We start from the raw sequence: 27657 nt of genomic DNA on the forward strand, positions 1-27657 counted from the left end.
GCCGTGACCGTGTTTCCCACTGGAATCTTCCTGGCCCCACCCTAATCATCAGGCTGGAGTAATTAGATTTACTGACTAGTCTCCCTGCTTCCGTTTCTCCCCACTCTTAAACCCTTGGACGTGTTCATCTTCCCAGAATATCACTGTGGTCCTGTCCCTTTCTTGCTCAAGGGTTCCCAGAAACTCCAGAATAAATTTTGCAAGTTTTCACCTGGGATTTAAAGCTGTTTTGTGCCGTTTTCATTGCTGGTCCTCTGCAAAGCCCATAAAGCCCGTCTGACATCTCTGCCTTCAACGCTTTTGCTTTGGATACTTACCTCACCTTCTGGTTGCTAATTAGACCTCTATCAGGATCTGATTCTACCTACAAATTCTGCTGCCCTTTGCCACGTGGCCCCTGCCTCTCCGAACTGCAGCATCTCCTACTTGTACTCCAATACCCCAGAGCACATGCTGCCTTGACCTGCAGCTAGAGGTGCTTTTTCCTTCCACCCGATGCCCCCTGTGTCCACAGCCTCTGGTAACCTGTCTCGTAAAGTTCTTCTACCTTAGAGCCTTATCCAAAAAAGACAGTTTTCTCCTGATATGGTATGGACTTGGATGTCAAATAAGATAATGGGATGTCAACTAAAATAAACTGAAGATAATTAACTTTACAAATCTCTACCCTACAGTGTCGTCATTATGGCAACTCCGGCTGTTACAACTATTAGTACTAGAAACACTGACACTAGAATTGTGGCTTGGACCAAGCTTCAGCCAAGGTCCTGAGTAGAGCTTAGTTCCAATTAACCTTTCAGGGTCACACAGACAAGGCTCTACTTCATGGAATGCTGACAGCCTGTTAGATAAGACAAGACTGGTGAGGCTAAAGGGAAGTGAAAATCTCATTATTTCTGCTAATAATTTCCCTGTCTTTTGCCATGGGTTACGGTTGTTTTGGTTCTAGTGACTTTTATTTCCTGAATGGGGCATGTAAACAGGGGGAAGAATCAAGTTGCTAGAGTCGAGACGGGGAAATGTTCAAGGGACTTTGCGGAAAAGACAAAATGAAGAGACAGATGGCAGAGAATAGGGTCTGTGAGGGGAAGAGCATAGACGTCTAGAGGATAACTTTACTAATTTTCCACAGTCTGATTTGGATAGGAAGGCCCTTACGGTGACTCACCTGTTTCTCATTAAATCATTATGGAGCTGGTCTGTTTCAGACTGTGTCAAAGAACACAGCACAGTCTTGGGAAGGTCAAGGGTGAAAACTAGGGCATATGTGGGAAGTGTGTGACATTCGGGTGACAGGTTTTTTTATATCAGAGCTAAGGTCATAAAATTAAATATCAATCTAAAGAGAGATTTCCCTAGGAAACTGAATTAATATGACCCAGGCTCACTGAGCTCTGGTGAACAAATCCAGAGGAATGGGTAATTCTGTGTTTCTTGGACTCCTGTCAATTTCATGAAGGTTGGTATTCTGGGTTATGAAGAAAGGGGTTATTTTGTTTAATCTGAAGCACAACTATGTGAGGAATATAATGGTAGCCCCATTTCACAAACAAATCTGAAATCCAGAGAGGTTAATGACTTGTAGGGTCACCCCATAGAGGTAGAGGCAGGATTCCCACCGAGTGGGGCTCCCCAGCCTGTGACTTTCCATGTCACTCCAGCAAGGGTGCAGGTGCAGAGCTGACCTGTGGTGGGAATTTGAGCGCTGGGTTCCTATTTGACCATAAAGGAGGGACCCTCTGGTTTTTAAGCTTAGGACAAGTTCTCAGACCTGCTTCTGCTCAAGCCCATGCACAAGATCCAAAATCCTACACCAAGAAAGCACAGAAGGCAAGATTTTGGTGGAAAGCAATCTAAATTTAAGATTCCATTCACAAAACAAGTTCATACCTGACTCAATCATCGCAATAACCCCAGGAGGTAAAGAAGGCATGTTTCATTATGTTATAGGTAAGGAAACAGGAAACTAAGTCTCAGGGAAGCTAAACCCATGGTCTTTGGAAAAATTTATCTTATGAACCCTTATTTACTTTTTATGAATGTTATGAATCTTTATCTAACATATAGCATGACATATTTCCTAGGATCTCATAGTAGCCTTAGGCTCAACTAAGGACTGTGTTTTTTAGTCTAAATATACCTTATTTCCAAGAAATAACACTAAGGCTGCTGTGTGAGTTTGTACAGGTTGTGCACTGTACAACTCTAAAGGATGTATCTTAAGCTACATGAATGTAAATAATATAGCCTAGATTCATAGTGTAGAACATGGAGAATTTTTTGGCAACAGCTCATATTGTAAAGCAGGATCTGAGATGCATTTGAGAAAAGAAAATATAATCATTACCAAAAAATCATGACCATAACACATATAATTTTGTATGAAATTATATATAATTATATATAATTTATTAATTATTAACTAATATTAATTATTTATTAATTATTAATTATATAATTTCATACAAATTATATATAATTTCATATATATATATATCCAGTAACACCTGGCCATGGGGCAAGACGGGATTTCAACTGGCTTTTACCAGGTCCCTATCCTGTTGGAAGAAGTTAGCCACATTGGATGAGTGTCTGCTTGGGTCATCGCATGCATGGAGAGAGGTCCTGCGGCCGCTCCTACCAGCCGCACACTGTTTGCTCCTATACAATCTGTGCCTTTAAGGAAGGTAGCATGTCACTGGGAGAAAACATACACGTGATGACTTTTAGGTAGTGTTAGAAAAAAAACAACTAAGCACAAAACTGCATGTTGTAGACCAATCTTTTTTTTTTTTTAAAGATTTTATTTATTTATTTGACAGAGAGAGATCACAAGTAGGCAGAGAGGCAGGCAGAGAGAGAGAGGAGGAAGCAGGCTCCTTGCTGAGCAGAGAGCCTGACGCGGGACTCGATCCCAGGACCTTGAGATCATGACCTGAGCCGAAGGCAGCGGCGTAACCCACTGAGCCACCCAGGCACCCCTTGTAGACCAATCTTGCAGTAGGAGGCCACAGGTCTGGACCAGCTGTGAGAGGACTAGTTATGAAAGAAGTTGGGAGCAGGGGTGACTGAAATGGATCTTAAAGATCCAGAGAATCTCAGCAGATCACTAAGAAGGTTAGGGTGGGAGGAATCTCGCTCCACTCGTTCAACCTGATATCAAAGATGTCAGCAGCTAGTAGTCTGCAGCTAGTAGTCTGGTGATTTTTTTAAATTAACAATAGAGTGGTCACTAAAAAAAAAAAAAAAAAAGCATCAAATACAAGATATCTTGGGAGGGTCCAGTACAAAGAGCAACACTGAAAACCAAAGAATAAAAAATAAATTTAAAATATCAGTGCAGACCATCTCACTCTTCTCTCTTTTGATTTGGTCCTCATGAGATGCTCCATGCAGAAGCCAGCCAGCTGGGAACAAGAGACAGAATGGGGGGCAGAAGGTGGGGGGTGTGGAGGCAGTTAAATAGGACAACCTTCATTTCCAGAAGGTGAGAAGCAGAACGTTCTCTGTTTGGAGCTGAACCCCATTACTCTGTTGGAGTTGGAAAGCAAGAACAACAGCACTTTTATGAACTTATGTCTAAGAATGCACCCCTAGAGGCACCGGAGGGCGAGGGAGATAAAACTTGCAAGGAATCAGAGGCAGTAGGAACACATGGGTCAGGTTTCCACTGTATTTAAGGTCAGCAGGTACAGCGTGGAATTAGAACTGGAAATGGAGTCAGGATAGAGAGCAAAACCGGACATCTTTACATTCCATAGCAATCCTCTCCCCCATGGTCCATGAAAAAGAGAATAAAACACTGAGCTATGTAAGGCACAGCCGGAGCCGGGGCTGCAGGGGTGGGTGAGGGGCACAGTGGGAGCAGAACGAGCTTGCTGGTCTCGCCGAAATCTTTCCAGATGCCGCGAAACAGACGCACTTCATCTTCAACACCACGTGATACGTTCTGGGGACGGATCCGAAGGGTCCAGTAACACCTGAGCAGCCGAAGAATTTTCTTCCACGAAGGGTGCTTTAATACGGATCATTGACACTGAAAGAAAAACGGGGAACAGAAATTAAAATAAGGAGCTTAAAAACTGCAAAACTGAACGGTGGTCAAATGTCAGAAGAGGAGTGGAGGAAATGCGTTTCAGGTAGGTTTGGACAAGACATTCACTAAAGCAAAGGAATGAGAAGCAAACCGTAGAGCAACGCTTCTCACCCTTGCGGGCGCTTCCACCCAGAGGCGGCGTGAAAATGCAGACTGAGTAGGTGGGTCTGGGTGGGGCCCGAGATGCTGCCGTTCTCACAGAGCCCTGGTGATGTCCACGCTGCTGGTCCATGCACCACACCTGGAGGCGTTTCTGGGGCACAGCCTTTGTTTTCAGATCGGATGAGTATGAGGGGCATTTTAGATAGATTCTGAGCAGCGTGCAGTCAAGGAAAAGCGGTAGAAGATGACAATGCTCAAATAAAAAGGGAAATTAGAGAAAAATCAAAACTCACGCAAGGTACGGTGGTGATTCTAAATGCCTGATTCTGGTGGGTCATGAGTTAAGGAAATGGAGACGAATCTAGTTTCATGAAATAAACCACACCTTTGTGTGTGTGACACCGTTGTCTCCTTCTTGCAGGGGAGGGGGAAGGGGTGGGGGAAGAAAAGCCAAACAGAGCGGGTCTTATTAGCACCTTTCCAAGGGAGAACTGGATTCTGAGACTCTGCTCTCATGATGACCTTCCAGGGCAGACCACGGTTCAGCAGCTGCAAACGCGCTTGCCGACACAGAGATAAAAATGTTTCTGAAAACAAAATTTCACATATGCCCTCCACTGAGGTTGGCATTGTATCTCCCTGTGTGTCTTGGGTGTAACTTTTACCCCGGCAGAATTTAGACACTAGAAACCAAATGAGGTGGTAAACAGAACCAATTTGCAGAACAGTAAAAATAACCTGGCATGAACTGAAACCACAGATGCCCTAGGAGTCGGTCATTCACCGGTGAAGAGCTTTGAAGGAGAAGCACCCAGGGCTGTGTGGGTTGGCACCGGAGCTCTAGAAACAACGCTCCAGTGTTTAGCGTTATGGTTCTCATTTTATGTTTGGCTTGTTCTAGAAACATGCTCTGCTTCTTCCGTCCCACCCATCCTCGGTGCCATCACAAATGGTTTCGGGGAGAAAAACCATCACATCGCTGGGGGAGGAGGGTGTCTGGGACTCGGGACTCTTATCAGTGAGTCCAGAGTTCTAGAAGCATAAGGATGAAGAGTGTGACCTTTGGATCCAGGTGGGTACAAATCTCAGCTTTGTCATTCATTCACGACCTCAGACTAGACATTTTGTTTCTCTTTGCCTCTGTTCCTTTACCCAAAAAATGAGAGTATTAATAGTACTTCTCCCCCCACCCCCAGGCTTATAGGCAACACGGAAGGATTTCAGACACCTATAACACCCAGAGAAGTGTGCAGTGTGGAATTGATGCTTCATAAATGTTTACAATTATCTTAACCATGTCACTAGCTCAGGGCCAATGGGAACGTGACTTAACTAGCTCAGTTATAAAGAAAGTTGGATCATGATGTCCATCAAGATCACTTCAATACCTAAAATTTTATAATTCTATGAATTGAAGTCACCTTGGTCAATAAATGAGAGTTGTCTCGAGGCACCTGGGCAAATAATGCTCCTTGGCTAGATCCTTCTAGAACATCTGGCGATGCATTCAGGACCTACCTCAATGGGGCCAACCTTCTATTCCAACTTCTATTCACAGCTCCTCTGCACCCTGAACGCCCCCTGAACACACTGTGCCAGCCCCATGCCGTAGCATGTTTGAATCATTTCCCTGTAGTCCTTCTGCCCTGCTTCTCATCATACTCCTAAATGCCATCCATTCTTCAAAACCAACCCAGGATCCACCTTCTTGGTAAGATTTTCTGTATTGAAAAATACTTTAACACAGTACTTTAACACAAAGAAAAAGTACTTTAAGTCAGTGTTCATTGTCCATCACCATCCTCTGCCTTATATTTTTCTGAAAATAATTTTTTAATTTATTTTTCTGTCTTCACTACTCAACTAGATAAAAATCTCCTTGAGATCTGGGCCAAGGACTTACTCCTGCTGGTGTCTCAGTCAAGCTTAGCATTGTTCCAACACAAAAGTACGCCATAAACAACTATTGACTGATTCATTGTCAGAATCAGTGAGCCATTACACTTTATACGGCAATTAGCTGAGTGTGGTAATTAACTTAATGCTAATACTCTTCCTGCCAGCCTCTCTTCCTGTCCCCCAAAATCTTCTAAAAAGTTGAACTGGTCTGCTTCCATCTAGTGACAATTAAAAAACAAGTGGTTCCTGTGATGAGAAAACAGCTCTGGGTGGATTGTGCCAGGAAAGACTTTCACTCAATGGGTGTGAGCATGAAAGAAATCTCTACATCTTGTGGATTTCCTGCCCACAGAGATAGGGAGCCCAGCCCAGAGAAGGGCCTAGTTCCCCATTTACAGCACTGAACAGAAGACAGGACAATAAAATAAACTAGAACGTAAGAACCTCCATGAACCTGATGTCCTTATCCAGTCATCCACTTCCTGTCTCATCTAACCAAGCCTTTATAAAGACATGGCCTACCTGCTCTGTCTCCACTTCCTCACCCCCACTGAACCCTCCAGCCTGGCTATCAGACTTCGGTCATGACCTCAAACACAGAACAGTCTCTGCACTGATACCCTTGTTACATCCAGTGGGAACTCACTGGTTCTCCCAGCAGCCCTGGAAACCATTTCTACTTCCTTCTTTCCTTGGCATTCGTGACCCAAACTCTCCTCATCTTCCTTCTGCCTCTCTGGCAACTCTCCCCATCCCCTTTCTTTCATCAGTTCTTTCAATACTGATGTCCCCCGGGTTCCCGCCCCCTCCCCCAACCTCTTCTGTTCTCCCACTCCACGTGCTGCCCAGATGACTGTACCTGCTCCCAAAAAAGCAGTTAACCTCCTGGAATGTGAGAACCCCCAAATCCACTCTCCTGCCCCAAGGTGGCCGCTGTGCAACAAACTGAACCAATGAACTGTGGGTGAGCCCCAGATGCCTAAAGCTCAACACAGACAGAACCGAACCTGTGACCTTCACCTGCACCCTCACTCTCATTCTTCCGGGTTCCCTTCTCAGCAAATAGTACAGAGTAGACAGTGACCACCCACTTGTTCCTGACCAAACCCGTGATGACCTCTTTGATTGTTGTCTCTCTCACTTCGCCAATTAATTACCACATTCACTTGATTTTACCTCTTACCTCAGAACTCAAACTCACTGTTCTTTCTCTAGATGGGAACCATCAGCTTTAACCTAATAACTCCAAGTGCCTCCAGAACTGCTCTTCGCCTCCGGGCTCACCCAGCTCCCCTATTTGCAGAATGATCCTTGTAAGGTGAAAATTTCAGCACGGCATTCACCTGCTTTACGCCCAAAAACCTCCTTAATAGGGCTTATAAGTTATGATCTGGCTTATGTTGCCTTATATCTCCCCCATTTCTCATTTTTTAATATTTTATTTAAATTCAATTTAGGGGCACCTGGGTGGCTCAGTGGGTTAAAGCCTCTGCCTTCGGCTCAGGTCATGATCCCAGAGTCCTAGGGTCGAGCCCCGCATGGGGCTCTCTGCTCCGTGGGGAGCCTGCTTCTCCCTCTCTCTCTGCCTGCCTCTCTGCCTACTTGTGATCTCTGTATGTCAAATAAATTAAAGAAAATTTTTAAAATTCAATTTAGTTGACATATAGAGTAGAATTTAGTGACGCATCAGTTGCCTACAACATCCCGTGCTCATTATATCACATGTGCTTCCTTAATGCCCGTCACCCAGTTACCCCATCTCCTCCTACCCCCGTCCCCTCCAGCAACCCTCAGTTTGTTCCCTGTAGTTAAGAGTCTGAGGGCCAAGGCCAGGCTAAAAGGAACGGCCTCACTGGGGAAGCCACAGGCAGAATTCATGTTCCCTACCTCTTCCACATTTCTGAAGGTCAACGCTTATCAGAGAAATAGTCATTGACTTTCCTGCAGCAGGTGCGAAGGCCTGGGGTCCAGAATTATACCTTTTTAGGGCCTGGGATTTATTGGTTTCTCAATAAATGCTTGATGAATGTTTCACAAACACTGTATTTGGTATTGCCCTTATATTTTCCTAGGACAAGAAGAGACACATCGTCGTGCTTCCAATCCTTACAGAAAATTCAGGGATTATCAGAAAGAGCTCCCTTCACGTAGCTGTCCTTTCTTAACAGGGCATCATTTGTTCATTCATTCATTCATTCATTCATTCTAACCCCTTGACCCTAAAGCAAAACCACTCACACACATAGAAGCCAGAAGCACAGTTTTTAAAAGAGGCTAGTAGATTATCACTTTATACGGAAACTGCATTTGAGTGAGACCTCATGTAGCTACCAAGGAGTTGACATGTCTGACTGTAACAGGAAGTATCTCAAGGAAGGTGGAGAAAAGATCAACAGATGTAGAAACTTCTCGCTGATGAAACTTACCTTTCCCGGGACTCTTTACCTAAAAATAGAAGAAACAGAAAAATGGCATCAGTGAGAGCAGATAGTTCCTTTTTTTTTTTTTTTTAAGTAAGAGCAAAAGCAGAGTCCCATTCCCAAAATTGGCTTTTGGGGTGTATTGCGTATTTGTTGGTGAACCCCATCTGTGTGTAAGGAGATTTGAGATGCTGGCTCTGTGTGCTAATTCAAACTGGTGTGTACTCGTGCGCAACAGACACATTGACACAGACGCTTCTGCATTCCATCCCATCCTCTCTGCTGGTCATAAAGACAGAAGTCTAGCTCCAACTGCCGGACAGGCAGACCCGCTCCACCCAGGCACGCGCTGACCCCTCCCGCCTGCCATCTCAGCTCACCTTCAGATTCCTCCCTAAGAGACTTGGGGCTGGAAGTATGTGTCATTACGTCTCACACCACCTCGTCTGGGAGAATCCACAAAGAAATTTCACTCGGGTCCCAGTGGTAGGAATTACTCACTCATCTGAGTAACTGATGTGTTTTTAACCTTACAAACACAGCGACATCATGACCAGTTGCGCTCCCTTCTTTGATTGGCTGCCGGGAACCAGACCCTGAGCTAAGACCCTTTCCTAGCAAGTGTACAGGATTTCATGACCTACCTTCTTGTGTCCCAACTCCACTTCTTGCTCTAACTTCTTTTTATTCCCCTAATTTTAGCCTTCTTTTTCTTACCTATTTTTAAACTGATTTTTAACTTACTATGTGGAATGCATTTCATAAACCATCTTACATTGTTTCCAAAGACAAAAGAGTGTAACTAAGTAGATTAATGAACAAACTGCAGAGTTAGACTCCAGAGGAAATAAAATCAAAAAAAGAAAAAAATATCTTTTTGAGAAACAAACAAATCGCTGGGAAGCACTGTGCTTCTGTGGTGATTACGTGAAGCTCTAGAATCATCCAGTCTGGATGCAAACCTGCTTTATCAGCTGTGCTGTGTGTCCGGATAGCGGCTTAGTCTCTCCGGCCACAGTTCCTCCATCTGTGGAAGGAGCGTGATAACCACATCTTCCACACCGAGTTGGTAAAATAAAATGTATTCCAAGTATTTAGGCCAGGGCCTACCACACATACAATGCTCAGATGTTGTTTTAAGCATTTAAAATGTTAGGCTTTACTCTTTTACACATTTCCTCCAAAATTCAGCCTTCTGATAACATGGGCTGAATACATTTGACCAAGGAGAATGAAATCTGAGCTAACTTCAGGCTCTGTTTGTTTATCTTCATATAAATACATTTTCCTTTTAGGACCAACGACACACATAACAATACGCGGGCAAGAATCTGTTACTACTGAGAGAGGCCTGCTTGAAGAAAAAGGAACTAAGGGGCACGTGTTCAGTTTCGGGTCCTATTCTAACCCTGTGGGTTGGTTTGGGTGGGGAATTCTTCCAACCAAGAGAAAACAGAGAGCCTCATTAATCTGAAGACTGCCACTGTTGAGGTCCTGAGAGGGTGGGGATCTGATCTCTGATTCTGGCCCCTGCCAACATGGGATGTGAGACATCTGGCCTTAAAATCCCGGCCTCAGTTTCCTTATTTACCAAAGGGGGCAATGATAATGACTTATGAGAGAATGATTATCTAGGGGACAAACGTGTTTCTAGGCAAGCCCATTCAGAGGGACGTGCATTTCTGGAGCCTGGATTTATTTCTCTTCCAGAACAATGAAGCAAAACATGGATACCAAGGCAATCAGGGCAGGTGCCAAACTGTAGTTTTAGTAGATTTCTCTGAGGACAGGACAGGAGTCAAGAACACAGTCGTTTCACTGGGTAACTAGGTTTTAAATATTCGCCTGTCTTCTTTTTCCAGCTTGCTACACCCCAAACACCTGCGACATCCTTGGAGTTGATAACTACTATACACATGAGACTTACTGCATTTAACTTTTTTTCTTGTAAATGTGTCAGCTACACTGTCAGAAAAGCTCTGGGAGGTTAGCCTGGGAACCTAACCATCACTCTAACACCGTTTCTATAGTAAAAACATTCTTCTTGTTGCAAAGAACTAAGTGACAATTGCAATCTTTGGAAGATGAAGTCACTTGAAAATTGGAGCTAGCAGAAGACGTTCCGCAGATGAAGTCTATTAAAATGCTACATTAAAGGCACCCGACTCCCCTACAGAGTGAGTGATTTGTGGGGCTTCTGTTCTCTTTGCTGGCATACGTGTATCTAGCCTCACTGCCCGTTATCTGTTTCCTGTTTGCCCCACACTTAATCCCACAGCAGGGGCATGTAGTTTTCACGTTATCAGTTTGAGATCTTGTACAGAAATGATACCAACGTAAAAAAGTGTAAAAACAACCCCACTGCTCTTCTCACCCCTGCTGAGAGAACCACCTTTGCCAGCCAACCCCCGCCCTGCACCCCACACCCTGCTACTGAATGCAAGTAACTTTACTCTGGTCTTTTGATTCTACTAACAGTTATTAAAGGACTTTGGAATTTGGGACTATGCTCCTTAATAAGGTGACTCACAGCCCCCAAAACCTTAAAGGTTGTTTAGAGAACAGCCCCCGTCTCCCAGAGGGCTGTGTGTAATGGGCCACTGCATTCTCTACCCTTTAAGAGGACTACTGGGGTCAGGCTTTGGAATCTCAGTGGAAAAGATCATCAGTGGTGGGAGAAAAAAAAAACCCTCTTTCTTCCCATGCCTTAGAGTAGTACTTGAGTGCGTCATATTGTACTGTACGATGATGGGATCCAGTCTTAGCAGAATTCCCAAGAGCAGGAGCAGAGATATTCGAACTGCTTGGTGCCCTCCCTTGGCCCTAAGGAAGTGCTTGCATGTCAACAGTGTCCCCTTCCATCATCTTTCTGGGTCGGTTATAAAACTAATCTAGTGTCATTCTTAAATTGGGGATGAAAGATCAGATCACGGGAGAAGACCATTAGGGTTGGGTAGTAAATATTCCTGCCACTGGTGGTGAGGATGGGTGAGGGGCAGCCCTTATAAACCGCACTCACCGAGCAAATACGGAGTAAATAATCAATGGGAGTAAAATTAAAATGGCGATGAACTGACTCCATAGAAAGGCAACACCAAACAGCTGGTTAGCAGTTATTTCAAGGTCACCGATGGCCTCTGAACTTAAAGCAACGAGAGCTCAAAAGCTGGTCTTGTCCCTGAACTTCCTAGTCTTAAATGTTTCTTCCGGGTAAGTTTGGCCAGATGTGGCGGAGCACACTCCGGGCCTGCCGCAGACTGTGGGCCTGTGACCAGCAAGTCGGTCCCGGTTTAGGGTTTGGACACACTTGCGGGGAGGTGAGGGGAGTGGGGCTGTTGTTTTCCCCAGTGCTGTCCCCTGCATTGGTCCAAGCAGCAGCTTCTCAAACAGAACAGCCTTCCTCATTCGCTTTTCCTCCCCGGGCCAGAGTCGGGTGGGGGAGGGGGGAGAATGCTGTGCATTGGGTTAAAGCTGTATCCTCAGTGAATAGACGTTGCGGAGAAAACGTGAGGGTTTCTTTCCAGGGACAATGCAATTCCCACACATCAGAAGCCAGGCAGGTGTGTGACTCAGGTTTTGGGGAACAGTGCCTTAAAAACCTTATTGGTCATTAGATTCCTTCTCTAGTGGAATTGTAGCACTGAGATCAAAGGCATTTAGGGTCTTAGAGGACAGAGATGATGCATCCTTTTTTCAGAATTAAAGAAGAGCAAAGAGCCATTAAAATATCTCATTTGTCTGTTATCACCCTGGCACGGCACCTTGAAGACAATAGGTATTTTTAAAAGGTTTGTCAGAGGATAAGCACAAATCAGCCAACTTGTTTTCCTGGAAGTGTGCATGGGCTGTTTCACACACCCCCAGGGATGCTGGTGACAGGACACAGAACTTGGTATCCCACTTCAGCTGAACTGATCATACTTAATTTCCTATGGGTTTCTGTATTTTTTTCCACTTTGAATTGTGTTACTTTCCTATGAAGGTGAACTCACATACCTTTCTTTAATCTTCTTGCCAGCCAAATGATAAATGCCAGCCCAGCAAAAGCAGTAACCATGACTGCCACCGGAATGAAGATAGGATTATAGTCGCCTTCCTTGATCATTGAGAAGCTTCTGTCCACTTCTGAAAGAGAGATACAGAGCATGAGACCATGGCAGTACCCGCTCAGAGCACCTCACGGCGTCAGGCTTTGTTCCTCCCCACATCTCCTAGTAAGAGCCCACGTGACGTCATTTGACAGGTGAGGACACTGGCATGGGAGGGACCAAGACGAGTCTCCGGCAGAGGGAGAGACAAGACAAGCTTTTCTACCCCAATGCCTATAAATTCTTAATCTCCAGATTTGCAGTTCATGGAACTCCCAGAAGAAGTACCTAAAAATCTTGGCAAAAAGTGGTCATCGTTGTAGTTATTTCCGTGACCTTGTTCAATAGTTGGGACTCAATGATGCTGAGAAGACCTAACATGTCTAATATGACTTCAAGAAAAATAAAAGCCAGTGATCTGAACCAGGTAACCTATCTGTCAATGGAAACTATTAATGCTTTTATTTTGAGACAGCTGTGGAAACAAATGTATTTGTTTGCATGGCAAGGACCTACACTAAACTGTCTTTCAAGTGATGTGGACTTACCATGTATTTCTAGTTTCTTTACACATAAGTAGATGGATACACCTCTATCCTCTTGAAAGAGTGAGCTGAGTTTATTTGGGAACTTTTCCAAGGTGCATCCACCTTCACACCCAAATGTATAATAGAAAATAGGCTCAAGTTCCCAGATGACCCAAACAGAGGACAACTTTTTAATTCACCTTATTTAGCATGGGCACTGTGTTGAGTGGGGGGGTGGTCCATGGAAACGAGGAAGACATGGTCCTTCTCATACACAGATTAGGAAGGCATCAGCTTAGTGATAACAGAGAAATATCTGCTATTTTGGGAATTAGGAGGTCACTAGTGACCTTTGTAGAGATATTTAAATGGACTAATGCAAATGAGATAGTAGTGAAATGGAAGAATGAGTAAGAAATAAGTCAGAGACAGTGCCTAGCTGTTAAGATAGAAACATCTAACACTAAGCATCTAGGGCCTAGCTGTCAACCCCCTGGGATGGAATTTGGTTGGTGTTCAAGAAGATGACACAATAAAAGGGTTACTGAGAGGACAGAACAACCAACATTTAACTGAGGTTCAACAAGACTGACAATTTATGCCATGACAATGAGAAAACTAAAATAAAACAGTATAATCACACCACGTATTATTATTTTTGCTAATTATTTTTATCAACATATACTGTATTATTTATCCCAGGGGTACAGGTCAGTGAATCATCAGGCCTACACACTTCACAGCCACACCATGTATTATTGAAAATTGTATATATACTGTGAGATGGTTTCAGAGGTATTTGGTTGTTTTTTTGTTTGTGGTTTTTCTTTTCAATTTAAGCAACAATAATCCCTTTAAAAAGCATCACAGTGTGATCTAAGTTAGATTAAACTGTGTTCCAAAGAGGACAGAGACTTCTTAGCAAATCTCTACTGCATTTTCTTAGTCCGTAAACCCAAGGAGGCCATGACAAAACCTCTGGTTTGAAGAGTTACTCACCTTCACAGTTTGGTTCTTGAGATGACCAGTTTCCAGAAGGTCCACAAGTGGTTTCCTCAATCCCAATGAGCTCTGTTCCCTCAGAGCAGTTGAAGGTGCACCTGGAGGAATAGCTGAAGTTCCCCAGGGGGTGATGACAGTCCATGGTCCCCAAATCAGGGGCTTCCAAAGGCTCACACTGAATCACTGCAGTAAGAAAAGAAACAGTACTGGCTGGTGTGAAGAGGACTTGATGTCTGGGTTTTACTCCTAGCTCTGCCTTGGCACATGGTGAATTAACCCTTCCAGGTTCGGTCTCTTCATCTGTGAAAGAGGAATCATGGGCGCCTGGGTGGCTCAGTGGGTTAAGCCTCTGCCTTTGGCTCAGGTCGCGACCCCAGGGTCCTGGGATCAAGTCCACATCAGACTCCTTGCTCATTGGGGAGCCTGCTTCTCCCTCTCCCTCTGCCTCTCCCCCGCCCCCTGCTCATGCTCTCTCACTCTCTCAAATAAACAAATAAAATCTTAAAAAAAAAAAAAAGAAGGAAGAAAGAGTAATCATAATGACTATTAACTTCCTAGAGCTGGGGTGGAAATTAAAAGATCTAATGTAAGTCAAGGCCTTAGAAGAGAACCTGGATCATAGGAAGTCCTAATTAAACACTAAGCTAAGTCTTTTTATTATTGTTGGCATTATCTGAATGTTTAAAACTACATAGGTTTACATGGGAATGATTAGCTCAGTTTGGAAATAGCTGTCACATTAGAGTTCCTAGGTATATTAGAATGCTGGGAGCAGGAGATGTGGAAAAGAGTGGGGAGGCTTTAGGAAGCATCAGCCTTGAGTCTGTCTTCACCCTTTCTAGGTCCTACCTTCAGCCCCTTCAGAGACTATGTCCCTGATTTGTGGTTCACAGTAGATCAAACTGACTTGTGGTTCACAGTAGACCAAACTGAGCCTTAGAAATAGTGATTTCACATTTGTAGGGCCTGCCATGCCATTTGAGGAAGTACTTCAAGTCTTGTGTCCTACTGATGATCACATTTGAACCATCATTGTGACCTTAGTTTTGAGATTTCAATGAAGAATGGACTAGAAGCATTAGAAAATTTTTATATTTTCCATACCTGTAAGCACATGCCTAATATACTCCAGGCCTAGTCTCAATCTGCCATAGGAAGCAGTAAATAGTACTTACTGATCTCAAGCGTCAGTCTCCCAGGGACTACAGACAAGCGCATGGATGACTCCAACGCATGTGGGGCAAACAACAAAGAAACATGTGCAGCAATTGAAACAGGGAATAGGGAGACTTAGTTTGCCTTAGGGTCCAAAGAAAGTGTTCTGGGGAAAAAAAATGGTTCCTGAACTATGTCTTAAAGATGAACAGGTGTGTGAGCCATGTCAAAATGAGAGAGAAGACCATGAGCAAGTCAGTGGGGTACGAAGCACACATGAAAAGTGTGGAGAACGACAAGCTTTGTGATGTTACTAGAAGGAAAGAGGATGCAGGGGATGATGTCAATGAGATTAGAAAGAAAGGTGGAAGGGGCGCCTGGGTAGCTCAGTGAGGTAAAGCCTCTGCCGTCAGCTCAGGTCATGATCTCAGGGTCCTGGGATCGAGCCCCGCATCGGGCTCTCTGCTCAGTGGGGAGCCTGCTTCCTCCTCTCTCTCTGCCTGCCTCTCTGCCTACTTGTGATCTCTCTCTGTCAAATAAATAAATAAATAATTTAAAAATAAAAAAATAAAGAAAGGTAGGAGCTAAGGCAAAATGCTGTTATCTTTTTTCAGGCATTAAATGAGTACCTATTATGTATTAAGCATTTCTCTAAGCTGGAGAAGTTCAGGTTTCATCCTGTAGGACAAACAATAGTTAGAAATTAAAAGGTGGATATATGTGTGATGTTTGTTTGATTGTTTTTGATTAATCAGCCTACCTATAGCATGAACAGTATTTTTAAGTGGAGCTAATTTAACCTGGTAAAACTCAACTAAGAAATTAAAGCAACAATCTAGGAGGAATGGGGGCACTAGTAGCAGCATTGATAAATAGGAGGATATTAGGGAAACAGTAAGTTATAAAAATGAGCATTGTGTTACTTTGCATAAATGTAAAGGGAGGTGAACGAGCTTCATACCAGAGGACTCATGTAAATGGTGGTGCCCCATAATGAGATAGAAACACAAAAAGGAGAGCTGGCCGGGACAACTGATTTTATAATCTTTGGGGCATCGCAAAAGATATGCTTAGCATATTTGGAATTCAGGGCTGGACAAAGATTTGTCAGTCCAAAGCTCACATGAATTTGTGAGTCCACAGAAGTTGGTATGTTTAACCAAAGTGGGGTCATGTAGAATCCCCGGACGAAAGACAGAATGACATAAAATGAGAAATAATGGTAGCATAAGGGCTTGGGCAAGTAAGTGCCCATGAAGAAACGCAAGGAGAAATGATTAGAGGTAGAAAGAAGGCCAGAAAAGAATAATAAAATGAAAGCTGAGACCAAAAAAAAAAAAAAAAAGTAAAACGTTTGAAAGAGAGTGAAATGGACATGCCAATGATATAAGAATTTAAAAAATAAAATATAAAAATATTAAGGATAAATAAATAATAAAAATAAATTTCAGCAGTAGAGTGAAAGTATTGGGTGAGAATTGAGTGAAATGAGTAAGACCTATTCCGGTTGGTTGGCATTGAAATTTATTTTGGCTTTAATTCTTTACCCTTTACAGACATTGCTTTTCTCTTCTTATAATTTTCTATACTGTGCACCAGATGCTTCAACCATAGTTTTGAAACTCAATCAGTATCAGTCAAAGGATTTGACATTTCTTTCAGTAGTGAGTTGACTGGGTCAAAGACTCCCTGACTTTGAGTCTATGTACTCTTTGCTTTCTGTTTCTACCATCATGACTGTGAATGATTTCAGTAGACTCCTACCGATTCTGTCCATCTTCTCTTTCTGTTCTCCAGTCCATCTTACACATTGCTTCTAGGAATAGTGCCCAAATGCAGGTGCTAAGATACTAAGTGGCCTCCTGCTGTCAAGTAAAGGCCAGATTCTTTCATTAGGTACTTAATTCCAACTTACCTTGCTTTCCATCAAATGAAATTATGAGCATTTATCACTTCCACTAGCTAATTGCAAATCCTTTATGGGCAGAATCTGTAATAGATTTGCTTTTCTATCCCCCCAAATCATAGCCCAAATAAATGTGTTGGATTTATTACCATATTTCTCTCACCTATATTTTGTATCATTATGTGAACTTTTCTTTTCAGCCTCGCCTTGTCATAATTTTGAGGACTACATAGAAATTAAGAGTACCTACTAGGTAATTTACCCTCCTAACTATAAATGACAATGTTTCTTTCAAGGTTTCGACTTCTAATGAAACCGACAAGTTGGCAGGATTGAGTCCCCTAAGAACAGGAATCTACCAACTGCCTTCTTTGGGCGGTTTGCTAGAAGTGGACTGAAGTTTCATGCTGACTTATGAAACCATTCAGGAAACATAACCACATTGTGCAAGCATATTCTTCTGATCGAAAGTTCTCATTTCTCGGAATGGCTAGTATCAGTCAACCTCCACAAGCTACAGGGACCCCTGTGACTATACACAGCAAGAATCAAGTCAGGAAGGGGCTTACCAAATTGACACTGAGACCCGTAGAAGCCCACATCACAGCTGCAGGTGGAATTATTGATGGTTTCCACGCACTCTCCATGGTTGCTGCACGACCAGGGCTGACAAGAAGCTTTAAGGGGGTGCGGGGGCCAGAAATAAATTATTTTAACATGATTACGTCTTAGTCCTCATAGTCATTTCTTCAGGTATAGGTAAGTTTTTGGCTGCAACTATTTGAATGAACAGGAAAGGTTTATTTGCACATTCATAGCTGTTTTGCAATAAAACCATATGTTAGAATCTTTTAATTTATGGGATATTCTGGCCGTATAGCCACAGACATATGCATAGAATGAATTTGCCAATGCCAATACTCTATAGCATTTTGGGGAAACTTAGTTTGTACTCTGAAACCCTTGGAATCGCTTTGTTTTAAATGTTTTAAGTAGGTTAGTGATGACCTAGCCTCAACCATTTCTGCAGTATGCCTGGCAATCCCTTCCTTTATAGAAAGTACTAGAGAAAGAAAGAAGTCTGCACTTGCTAAATCAGTAGAGAGCCCAATATGCAAGAGAGCAAATGAACTGTGTTTTCACTGTTGACATATGACTTGGGAAAACACTGGCTGTTTTGGAGCTGAAAACAGAAATCTCCATCCTCCACAAATACCGAAACACAGCAGTATTTCGTGCTATGGAAGGATATAACATTAAGCCAAGAAGGAGGCATGAGCATAAAGCCCCGACCTTACAGCGAGGAAACGGAGGTCACGTGAGCCGGAACTCCCAGCCAGATCCATCTCTGCTTCCACTTCCCTGCCTTACTTCTTACACACACTTACATACTGACAGAAGTGGATTCCGAGGTGTCATTGCTGGGTGTTAGCAGCAGCCTCACACACCAAAAATGCACAGAGAGGACCTGATTTTTATTTTATTTTATTATTCTTTTTCTAGAGCACTGGACTTATTTTTAGGATGTGCTGGAAGCTGCTTCCCTCCCTGCCATCCCTCTGGGAGGAGCCCCATCGCTCTCCCCACTTTGGCCCCTCCTTACCTGTGTAACAGAGGGCTCTCTTTTGTTTGTAGCAGGAGTCATCATTCCACTTTCCTGCGTCTTTGACCCTCTTGATGTAGATCTCCACACAGTCCTCTTTGGACTTCCTGTTGTTGGGCTCTCCGTTTCCCCAGTTCTCTGCTTCTTTGGTAAGAGACTTGTTGGTTCCCACCCAAGTCCATATCCCTTCGACCTTCCGGATTCCTATCCAGTAGTAAGTGTTGATGAAGGGAAGTGTCCTCTCCAGGTACTCAATTTCCCCCTTGTTTTGTATGGCAACTAAATCTGTGTAATTTTCTTGGCAGTACCTTCTAGCCTTTGCCCAGTTCATGGGTTTTTCAGAATAGTGGTAAGTCCAGCCATTGGTTCCATCACGTGCAAGGAAATCTGCAAGACATGAGTGTGAATTATACAGGCTCACGGTTACAGCCGAAAAGAAGCGAGAAGTAATCCAGACTGAGCTTGCCACTTAAAGATGACAACACCAAGACCACAGAATCAGTCATTTGCAGATTTGAGGTAGAACCTAGACCTTTGGCTCCTAATCACTTTTCTCCTAATGTAATACTTTCTGCTCACTTCTCTATTTTAGACAAATTTGGTAGCTTCTAAGATTTTATTTCATAACCTCATTTTTCCCCAAAATTCTTCCAAGTGAAATTTAATCACCATATTTTAGAAATCCATATTTCTTTTTCTATTTCTGTATAATTATATATGCTTAAAATGTATTGCCCACTCCTTTTTATCATGGGATAATTTCCTAAAAGCTAACATTTATGTTTCCATGGGAGAAGTAATATAAGGACAGGAATAGCAACATACTTTAAGTATTCTCTTTCATATCAAAAAGGTAATCTTTTACCACAGGAAGAGCTACTTCTGGGAAATCCACCATACATAGCTCAAGCTATTTAAAAAAAAAACTATTTTTTTTTAAAAAAAGAGTAATTTACAAAACTAAATGCTGCAGGATTATGAAATTTATTTAGATCATGTTCTGTACACAAGGATACTCAGCTGATGGTGTTTAATAATCATAGGGTGCTTCAAATATGAGGGCTTTGACAAGACTGAAACAACACATAATTACGCAATGACCTCATGGTGTTATATGCCATTCGAAGCATGGTATGATCTATGTGAAACACTGTGTTACCGTTAAGGTAAATGTTTTTGTGGCCATCAATATCTATTGAGTTTTCATTGTGTAGGGCAAAAGCCATGGAGAAATACCAAAGAAAACATAGATCCAATCTTCACAGTCTCCTAAAGATTTTGAACAAGGAATAACAGACGTAAAGAAAACATAATTAATCTTGATCCAATTAAACATACCAGAATTGAACAGAGAACTAAGAAACAGATATGATTAACGAGTAAAGAATGTAACAAAATACACATTTGGAACAGAGTTTTGAAGGAACATTCTACCAGGATATAAGTTCTAAGAGGGAAGAAACTGTTTGGTTCGGTGCTGTATCCCCAGGGCCTAGAACAGTGCCTGACACATCAGAGGGACTTGTAAAAACATTTGTTGAATGAAAAGAGCACTAGCTTTGCAGGTGACATGAGGTACACATGGTGTAAGGAATGTGTCAGGAGCAGAGGAAAGCACATTTGCTTGGCCAGAGCTCAAAATCTAAGCTGGGGGTAAGAAGCACTAGCTTACTTAGGAAGGGGAAAGAAGGTTCAAAACAAGTGCTGGAGAATCTTCAAGAATCAGACATAAAAACTCACCACACCAATGGGAGAAGAAATATATATATGCATATATATATTTAAAATAAATATATATATTTAAAATTACATTTATATATAAATTTAATATATAATATAATATAATAAATATATTCTATATTCTCGCTATATTAATTAATATATTATTAATATATAATAAATACATTATACATTAATATGTGTAAATTTATAAATATATTCAAAATTAAATTTAAAGGTTAATTTAAGTGATATATATATATATATCACTTAAATATATATATATTAAATATATATATATATATATATTAAAAAAAATATATATATATATATATATATTCTGACCTTCAGGAGCTCACACTTTCATTGTAGAAATGATGCTGATGTACACTAAACTACTGAAGGAAAACAAGAGCACCGAGAACCCAGCTGGCTGAGTTGGAAGACATGTGATACTCTTGACCTTGGGCTTTGAGTTCAAACCCCATGTTGGGTGTAGAAATTACTTGGAAATAAAAATCTTAAAGAAAAAAGAAAGAAAGTTCCCTGCTAAATATTTGGTATGGACTGTAAGTTCCCATCAGATATTTCTTTTTTTTTTTAAATATTTTATTTATTTATTTGACAGATATCACAAGTAGGCAGCAGATATTTCTTAATTGACTTTATTTCTTCATAATTAAGACTTTTGTGGAATTATCAAGATCTAGACCGTCCAACAAAGGTGTGTCAGGCTTAGGAAGTTTCTGGAGGAGATACTAAAAGTAACAGGAAGAAAAAGATGTTTATAAAAAGGATAGAACTAACAACTATCTACCTCATAATCTTCCCTGCAATTGCATGCACTCAGGGGATATTTAAGGAGACTAAGCACAAGTTAAAGAAGGGCTTAGCAATAAACAAATACCGTCACATACCACAGCAGAGCACCGCCCAGACCCACACCTTGACGGAAGGCCGCGAACCCCTCTGAAAGCCGTGACATCTCCATGGAAATATCTGCAAAGAAAATACAGAATTATAGTTAGATTTATATTCTTAAATCGCAAGTTTACAGCACCTTAAGGAGGGGGTTGCAACCTTCTTAGAATTCAAAATAAAATACCTCTGCTCACGAACCCTGTCTGAAGTGAGAGGTTTCTTAGATGTGCATGAAAAAAGTAGCATTAAATTTGCTTCAAAACTGTTACAGAGTTGTAGCTTTTCTTTTGTTGCTTTTTTTCCACCCTTACCTTTTAGCCTCAGGTTGCTGATTATTACTACCCTGATTCTTTTCTACATTTCAATAATTTTTGTACTTTCCACTGAGTTGTTAGATGAAACTATTTTATATTTAACATGTATATTTTTTAAGTGTTCTCTCTTTTTTTAAGGTTTTATTTATTTATTTATCTGACAGACAGAGATCACAAGTAGGCAGAGAGGCAGGCAGAGAGAGAGGGGGAAGCAGGCTTGCTGCCAAGCAGAGAGCCTGATGCGGGGCTCGATCCCAGGACCCTGAGATCATGCTGCTAGCTGAAGGCAGAGGCTTTAACCCACTGAGCAACCCAGGCGCCCCTTAAAGTGTTCTTCATTGTTTAATGAACTATTGATGTCTGAGATTAAAATGCTAAAATCTTAAACTAGATTACAATGGTTCAATGCTTCAAATACTTAAAAAGTAGTAGCTAGCCGGGCACCAGTAAAGAAAAGCAGTTCATTTCTTTTTCAATTTAAAAAGAAATACATTTTGCAGAATCCAGACCACAAGTTCTCTGCCCACCTTAAAACCATATCTTCTGAATTTATTGCCTCTCAGGTAGCCCCAGTGTTTAGCTGCAAAACTGCCTATTTCAACAAGATAGAATTTCCTCAAGGATCTCACCAGAAACAAGTCAGTGAGGAGAAATCAGCACATCTGAGATGAAAGATTCTAGAAGCACCCTTTAGACTCAGCATTTTTAATTCTTGGCTTTGTTAAAATCAAAAATGAAGTGTCTCGTTTCTTGTCCTTTGCCACCTGTCTCTGCAATCCCAAGGGGGTTCTACCTGAGCACCTGAAAATCTTTGAGGCTGAGAAGCTCACCATGGCTTTATTTGTCCTTCTTGAGTTCTTCTGGAACGCAGCCTCTCCACTCAGCACCAGGGTGTCTGGGTCCTCGCCCACAGCTAGGTGTGCTGCGTTTGGGGAGGCTGCGTGGAGGCCACCAGAAAGGGTTGCTTTTTTTTTTTTTTTTTCATTTCTCAGACTGAGTCTCACATCCTCCTTCCCTCCCCCTACTTCCCCCCACTTCTTGCTCCCCTTTCTCCACCCCTTTCCTAACCTGGCTTCTGTCATCACCCTGAGAGAGAAGGAGCTGCTGACCAGCGCATGTTGTTAGATTCTCGCCTCCTTCCCTGTTTCCATCCTTCCTGCCTTCCTGCTTTCCTTCCCTCCTGCCTTTATGCCTTTCTGTCTCCTCCTCCTCCTTCTCCTTCTCTCTTCCTCTCTTCCTCCACTCCACTCCGTTCTCTCTCTCTTTCCCTCCTTTCTTCTTGGATAAACCCTGCACTACCTCTTGGCTATCCATGGTAACGGGTCCCAGATAACTGCAAAAAACACAGGATCAAAACAGCATTTGGCACCAATTCCCAGTGCCGGCCCAGCTTCAGTAGAGGATTCCTGCGCCCTCTTTCCTTGCGTGCCCCCTCCTGGAGGTCCCTGGCAATGGCACCTCCTAGAGTTCGGCCCTAAAGAAGCCAAAGCCTTGGGGAGGTGTTTGCCCTGGGAAGTTTGGGGCCCTAGAGCATTTTTTATTTCTGGAGTGTAAAATGTGAAGGAAATAGACTGCATATGAAATTAGGACCTATATTATGGAAAGGAAGAGCGATGAAAAAATTAGATTTTATATATATATATATTTAACATATAATGTATTATTGGTTTCAGGGGTGCAGGTCTGTGATTCATCAGTGTTACACAATTCACAGCACTCATCATAGCACATACCCTCCCCAATGTCCACGCAGCCACCCTATCCCTCCCACCCTCCTCCCCTCCAGCAACCCTCTGTTTGTTTCCTGAGATTAAGAGTCTCTTATGGTTTGTCTCCCTCCCTGGTTTCATCTTGTTTCATTTTTCACTCCCTGCCCCTATGATCCTCTGTCTTGTTTGTCAAATTCCTCAAATCAGTGAGATCATATGATAATTTTACCTCTCTGACTTATTTCGCTTATCATAGTAACCTCTACTTCCATTCATGTCTTTCCAAATGGCAAGATTTTGTTTTTCAGATGGCTGCATAGTATTCCATTGTATATATATGCTACATCTTCTTTTTCCATTCATCTGTGGATGAACATTTAGTTCTTTCCATAGTTTGGCTATTGTGGACTTTGCTGCTATAAACATTCGGGTGCGCGTGTCCCTTCGGATCACTACATTTGTATATTCAGGGTAAATACCCAGTAGTGTGATTGCTGGGTGATAGGGCAGTTCTATTTTCAACATTTTTTTTAGGAACCTCCATACTGTTTTCCAGAGTGGCTGCACCAGCTTGCATTCCCACCAACAGTGTAGGAGGTTCCCCTCTCTCCGCCTCCTCATCAACATCTGTCCTTTCCTGACTTGTTGATTTTAGCCACTCTGACTGGTGTGAGGTGGTGTCTCATTGTGGTTTTGACTTGTATTTCCCTGACGCCGAGTGATGTGGAGCACTTTTTCATGTGTCTGTTGCCCATCTGGATGTCTTCTTTACAGAAATGTCTGTTCATGTCCTCTGCCCACTGGTCTTGGCTGGACGTTCTTGCTGATCTTCTGGGGGAGGGGCCGTGGCCGTGATTCTCAATTGTCTTTGCCGCAGGCGGAACCGCACCGCCCTTGCCAGGGGCCGGGCTGAGCGACGTGCTCGGGTTCGCGCTCGGAGCTTTCGGTCCCTGAGCGCTTTCCGTACCGCGGTGGACGACGGGAAAGAAGATGGCGGCCCCGGCCTCCGCCGCAGGAACCCAGAGGTCGGCAGCTCCTCAGCGCGACTTCGGACAAAGGCTGTCAGTCCCTCCCATCTCCCGGTCTGGTCTCGGGCCGCGCTCCGAGCGCCCCGGCCGGTGACCGAGCGGTTCTGTCTCCGGCGCGGCCCGTGCGGCGCCTCCAGACCCCGCGGATCCTGCCGCGCGGCCTCGCCGCTCCCCCTGCAGGAGGACGGAGGGTCTCCCGGCCCCGCCGCTGTGGGGGCCCCGCTGACGACCCGTGGCCCGACGGCGCCTCAGGCTGCGGCTTACGGCAACCCCGCGCTGAGAGCCCCTCCTCGGCCCGTCTCCGCCCGGCCCCGGGAGCTCTGCCGGACTCCGACCCGCCGTCCTCCGGCGACCCCGAGCGACCCGAGGCCACACGGTCCCCGCGAGGCCCGCACCCCGCGGCGCCCCTGGAGCGACCTCCGGCCGCCGGGACTCCGGCCGCTGCTCTCCCTGCCGGTAAGTGGCGACGGGGGCCGCTCCCCGCGGTCTGTCCGCCCGAACCTCACCTCGGGCCGCGTCTCCGCGCGTCCGACCTTCCGGAAAGTGTCGCTTGTCCACTCCGGGAGTCGCCGCTGTTCTTCTCGTCACCTCGCGTCGGGTCCGGAGGAGCTCGGGACGGTCCGGTGACTGCCCCGCGGAGCTCCTGGGACCACACGAAATTTAAGTCTCCCACTCCTCCGCCTTCCTGCCGCGCCCCTCGCATATTTAAATTTTAGAAAAATCAGTAACAACAGCGGTAGCTGGAGAACTTGACCAACACAGCCCACGGGTCACCGTACCGAACATTCCAGAAGGCTAAGCACTGCTGCTCCCCAGCAGGCACTAGCATCATCCCCATTTAAAGCAGTCTCATGGAGCTTCAGAAAGTTGTGCTTGGTCACAAAGCTAGAGAGACGCACAGCTGGGGTTTTGAACCCAGGCCAGTCAGCTCTGAAGCCCATGATCGCGATGATTAGGAGGCACGTCTTCTGCCTGGGCTCTGGCAGACAAGTTGAAGTGGGAACAAACCTGGAGCCAGGGAGCTCCATGAAGTGCCTGTTCTACTATCATACCCTGGAGGAATGTCTACACTTGTATTTCTGAGTCTCCTCCTTCAAGTCTCTCTTGACCCTTATCCAATCAGGCTTTCAGTCACACTGATTCCCCAAGACTGTTCCCACCAAGGTCTTCCGCTTCAGAAAAGCCAGCAGCCAATTCTCTGTGCTCATGTTATTTGTCCGGTCAGCCCCTGGCTCTCGTCCTACTTCATGGACTGTTCCTTCTCTGTGTCATTTGTTGGGCTGCAGTCGTCTCTCCACTCTGTAAATCTGCAGGGTGTGCCAGGGCTCACCACGGATTTCTTCTTTTCTGACTTGGTGATCCTAGCCATCACCCTGAAGAACATCTAAGTGTTTGATGACTGCCACGTTTCTATTTCCAGCAAGGACTTCCCAGCCACAAATGCCTACCTGATCATCTCCATTCAGTAGTTTAAAAAGCTTCTCAAATTTTACTAGAGGGACCAAAACCCAGCCACGGATTGGGCAAGGCTAAGAAAACAAATGAGAGGTCAAGGCAACCAGAGACTGAAAGTAACCGGAGGAAGTGGTATCCCCGGGACTGAAGATTCAAGGGAGGAGACGGTGTTATCAGGATCCAATGAGAATTGCAACCCATTAAGAGCTGTAGCGGAGGAGAGATACAGCGGCTTCTAGAGAGAACACCTGCACAGGGAGAGGGTGGTGACTGCTCTCTCCTCTTGCTCTTTGATCTCCTGTATAGGCCTCTTAATAGTCAAACCAATCAGACACCAGCCCAGTGAGGCGCTCTGCAGGGCTCAGCCTCTGGGGCACAGGGCAAGGAGGCCTGAGAATGGACGGGCAGTGAAGGAGGGTAGCAGAGGGGAAGAAAATAACCAGCATGAGAGAGCACAAGTGAGACCCTGCGTGGCCTCTCATCCCACACACAGTAAAATCTGTAGTCCTTACTCTGGCTCACAGAATCTTACATGGTCCAGCACCCGCTTCCTAATCATTTTTGTCCTCTGAGATTTCCATTTTTTTTTTTTTTTGTAACCTCAGCCAGTCATTTAAATAGGGTATTAGAATCCACCTAGAAATTAAAAATATTACAGCAGGTGCGTTTTCAGGATATTCATCTTCTGTATTTTCAGAAGCAGAAGGTCCAGCATTAATAAATGCCATTGAGTAAATGGGCAAATAAACCCCTTTGGGGTCATAAACTGCAAATATCCTTTTCTTTCTTAAGGAAAGACTTAAACTTTTTTGGTCTCCTTATTTTGTTGATATCTTTTTGTTCTACTTGTTTGTTGGACATTCTTATTCTTTGAAAACCAAGATCCAGGGCTTTCTTCAGAAAGCTGGTCTAGGTCATCTGACATTCAAGCTCCAGACTCGCTCCGTGTTTATAGGATTATAAACCTCTACATTTTTAAATTCTGGCCTTATATCAAGTTAGATTTCTAAAGGACTCAGGGGGCGCCTGGGTGGCTCAGTGGGTTAAGCTTCTGCCTTCGGCTCGGGTCATGATCCCAGGGTCCTGGGATCAAACCCCGAATCGAGCCCCACATTGGGCTCTCTGCTCAACAGGGAGCCTGCTTCCCCCCCTTTCTGTCTACCTCTCTGCCTACTTGTGATCTCTGTCAAATAAATAAATAATATCTTCAAAAACAAACAAACAAATAATAAAATAAAGGACTCAGACCACAACTTCGCCCTCTGAAGGTCCTCTCACAGAGTCCATCGGTGTTGTGGGTTTTGGCTTTTATCAAGGCATTTTTCATATGGATGCTTTTGAGTCATATGGCTGGATTTTTTATTGGTTAAAAACATTTTGAAGCTACAGTGAGAAATTTGGCTTAAATTTACTGCACACTCATCTATACCATGGAACATGATTCATCCATAAAAAGGAACAAAGTACTGATACACGCTATGGTGTGGTTGCATCTCGAATGCCTCACACTTAGGGAAAGATGCCAGACACAGAAGGCCAGATATTGTGTGATCTGTTCCTATGCAATACCTAGAATAGGCAAGTCCGTAGAGACGGGAAACAAACTGGTGGTGGCCAGGGGCTGAGGGGAAAGTTGAATGGAAACTGACTGTTACTGGGTTTAGGGTTTTCTTTTTCTTTTTCTTTTTCTTTTTTTTAAGTGATTAAAAAAAA

General features: G+C 43.7%; 1 protein-coding gene and 1 long non-coding RNA gene across 4 annotated transcripts in view; one reads left to right on the forward strand and one right to left on the reverse strand.

Annotated features, from left to right (window-relative positions):
• Positions 1–3776, forward strand: part of LOC309849858 — a 77333-nt gene extending 73557 nt beyond the window's left edge. The window contains exon 2 of the long non-coding RNA XR_014303959.1: positions 2876–3776. This is a non-coding gene — a long non-coding RNA (uncharacterized lncRNA). The remainder of the gene's footprint in view (positions 1–2875) is intronic.
• SELL (selectin L) lies at positions 2769–22779 on the reverse strand. 3 transcript variants are annotated; one of them, XM_082702784.1, is made up of 8 exons: positions 22583–22779; positions 21435–21516; positions 18799–19185; positions 17765–17872; positions 14132–14317; positions 12514–12642; positions 8524–8542; positions 2769–4036 (listed from the first exon to the last, which is right to left on the reverse strand). In XM_082702784.1, exons 1-8 carry the CDS (start codon positions 22583–22585, stop codon positions 4018–4020), a joined length of 933 nt encoding a protein of 310 aa, XP_082558910.1. In that variant the 5' UTR covers positions 22586–22779; the 3' UTR covers positions 2769–4017. The 3 variants fall into 3 exon arrangements, with proteins under 3 accessions (XP_082558910.1, XP_082558911.1, XP_082558909.1); XM_082702785.1 differs by lacking the exon at positions 8524–8542 and having other exon boundaries at positions 12488–12642; XM_082702783.1 differs by lacking the exon at positions 8524–8542 and having other exon boundaries at positions 22583–22689.
• Positions 22780–27657: the final 4878 nt, after the last annotated feature.

Source organism: Mustela nivalis, assembly GCF_964662115.1.
Source record: "Mustela nivalis genome assembly, chromosome: 16".
NCBI classification, from domain to species: Eukaryota; Metazoa; Chordata; class Mammalia; order Carnivora; family Mustelidae; genus Mustela; species Mustela nivalis.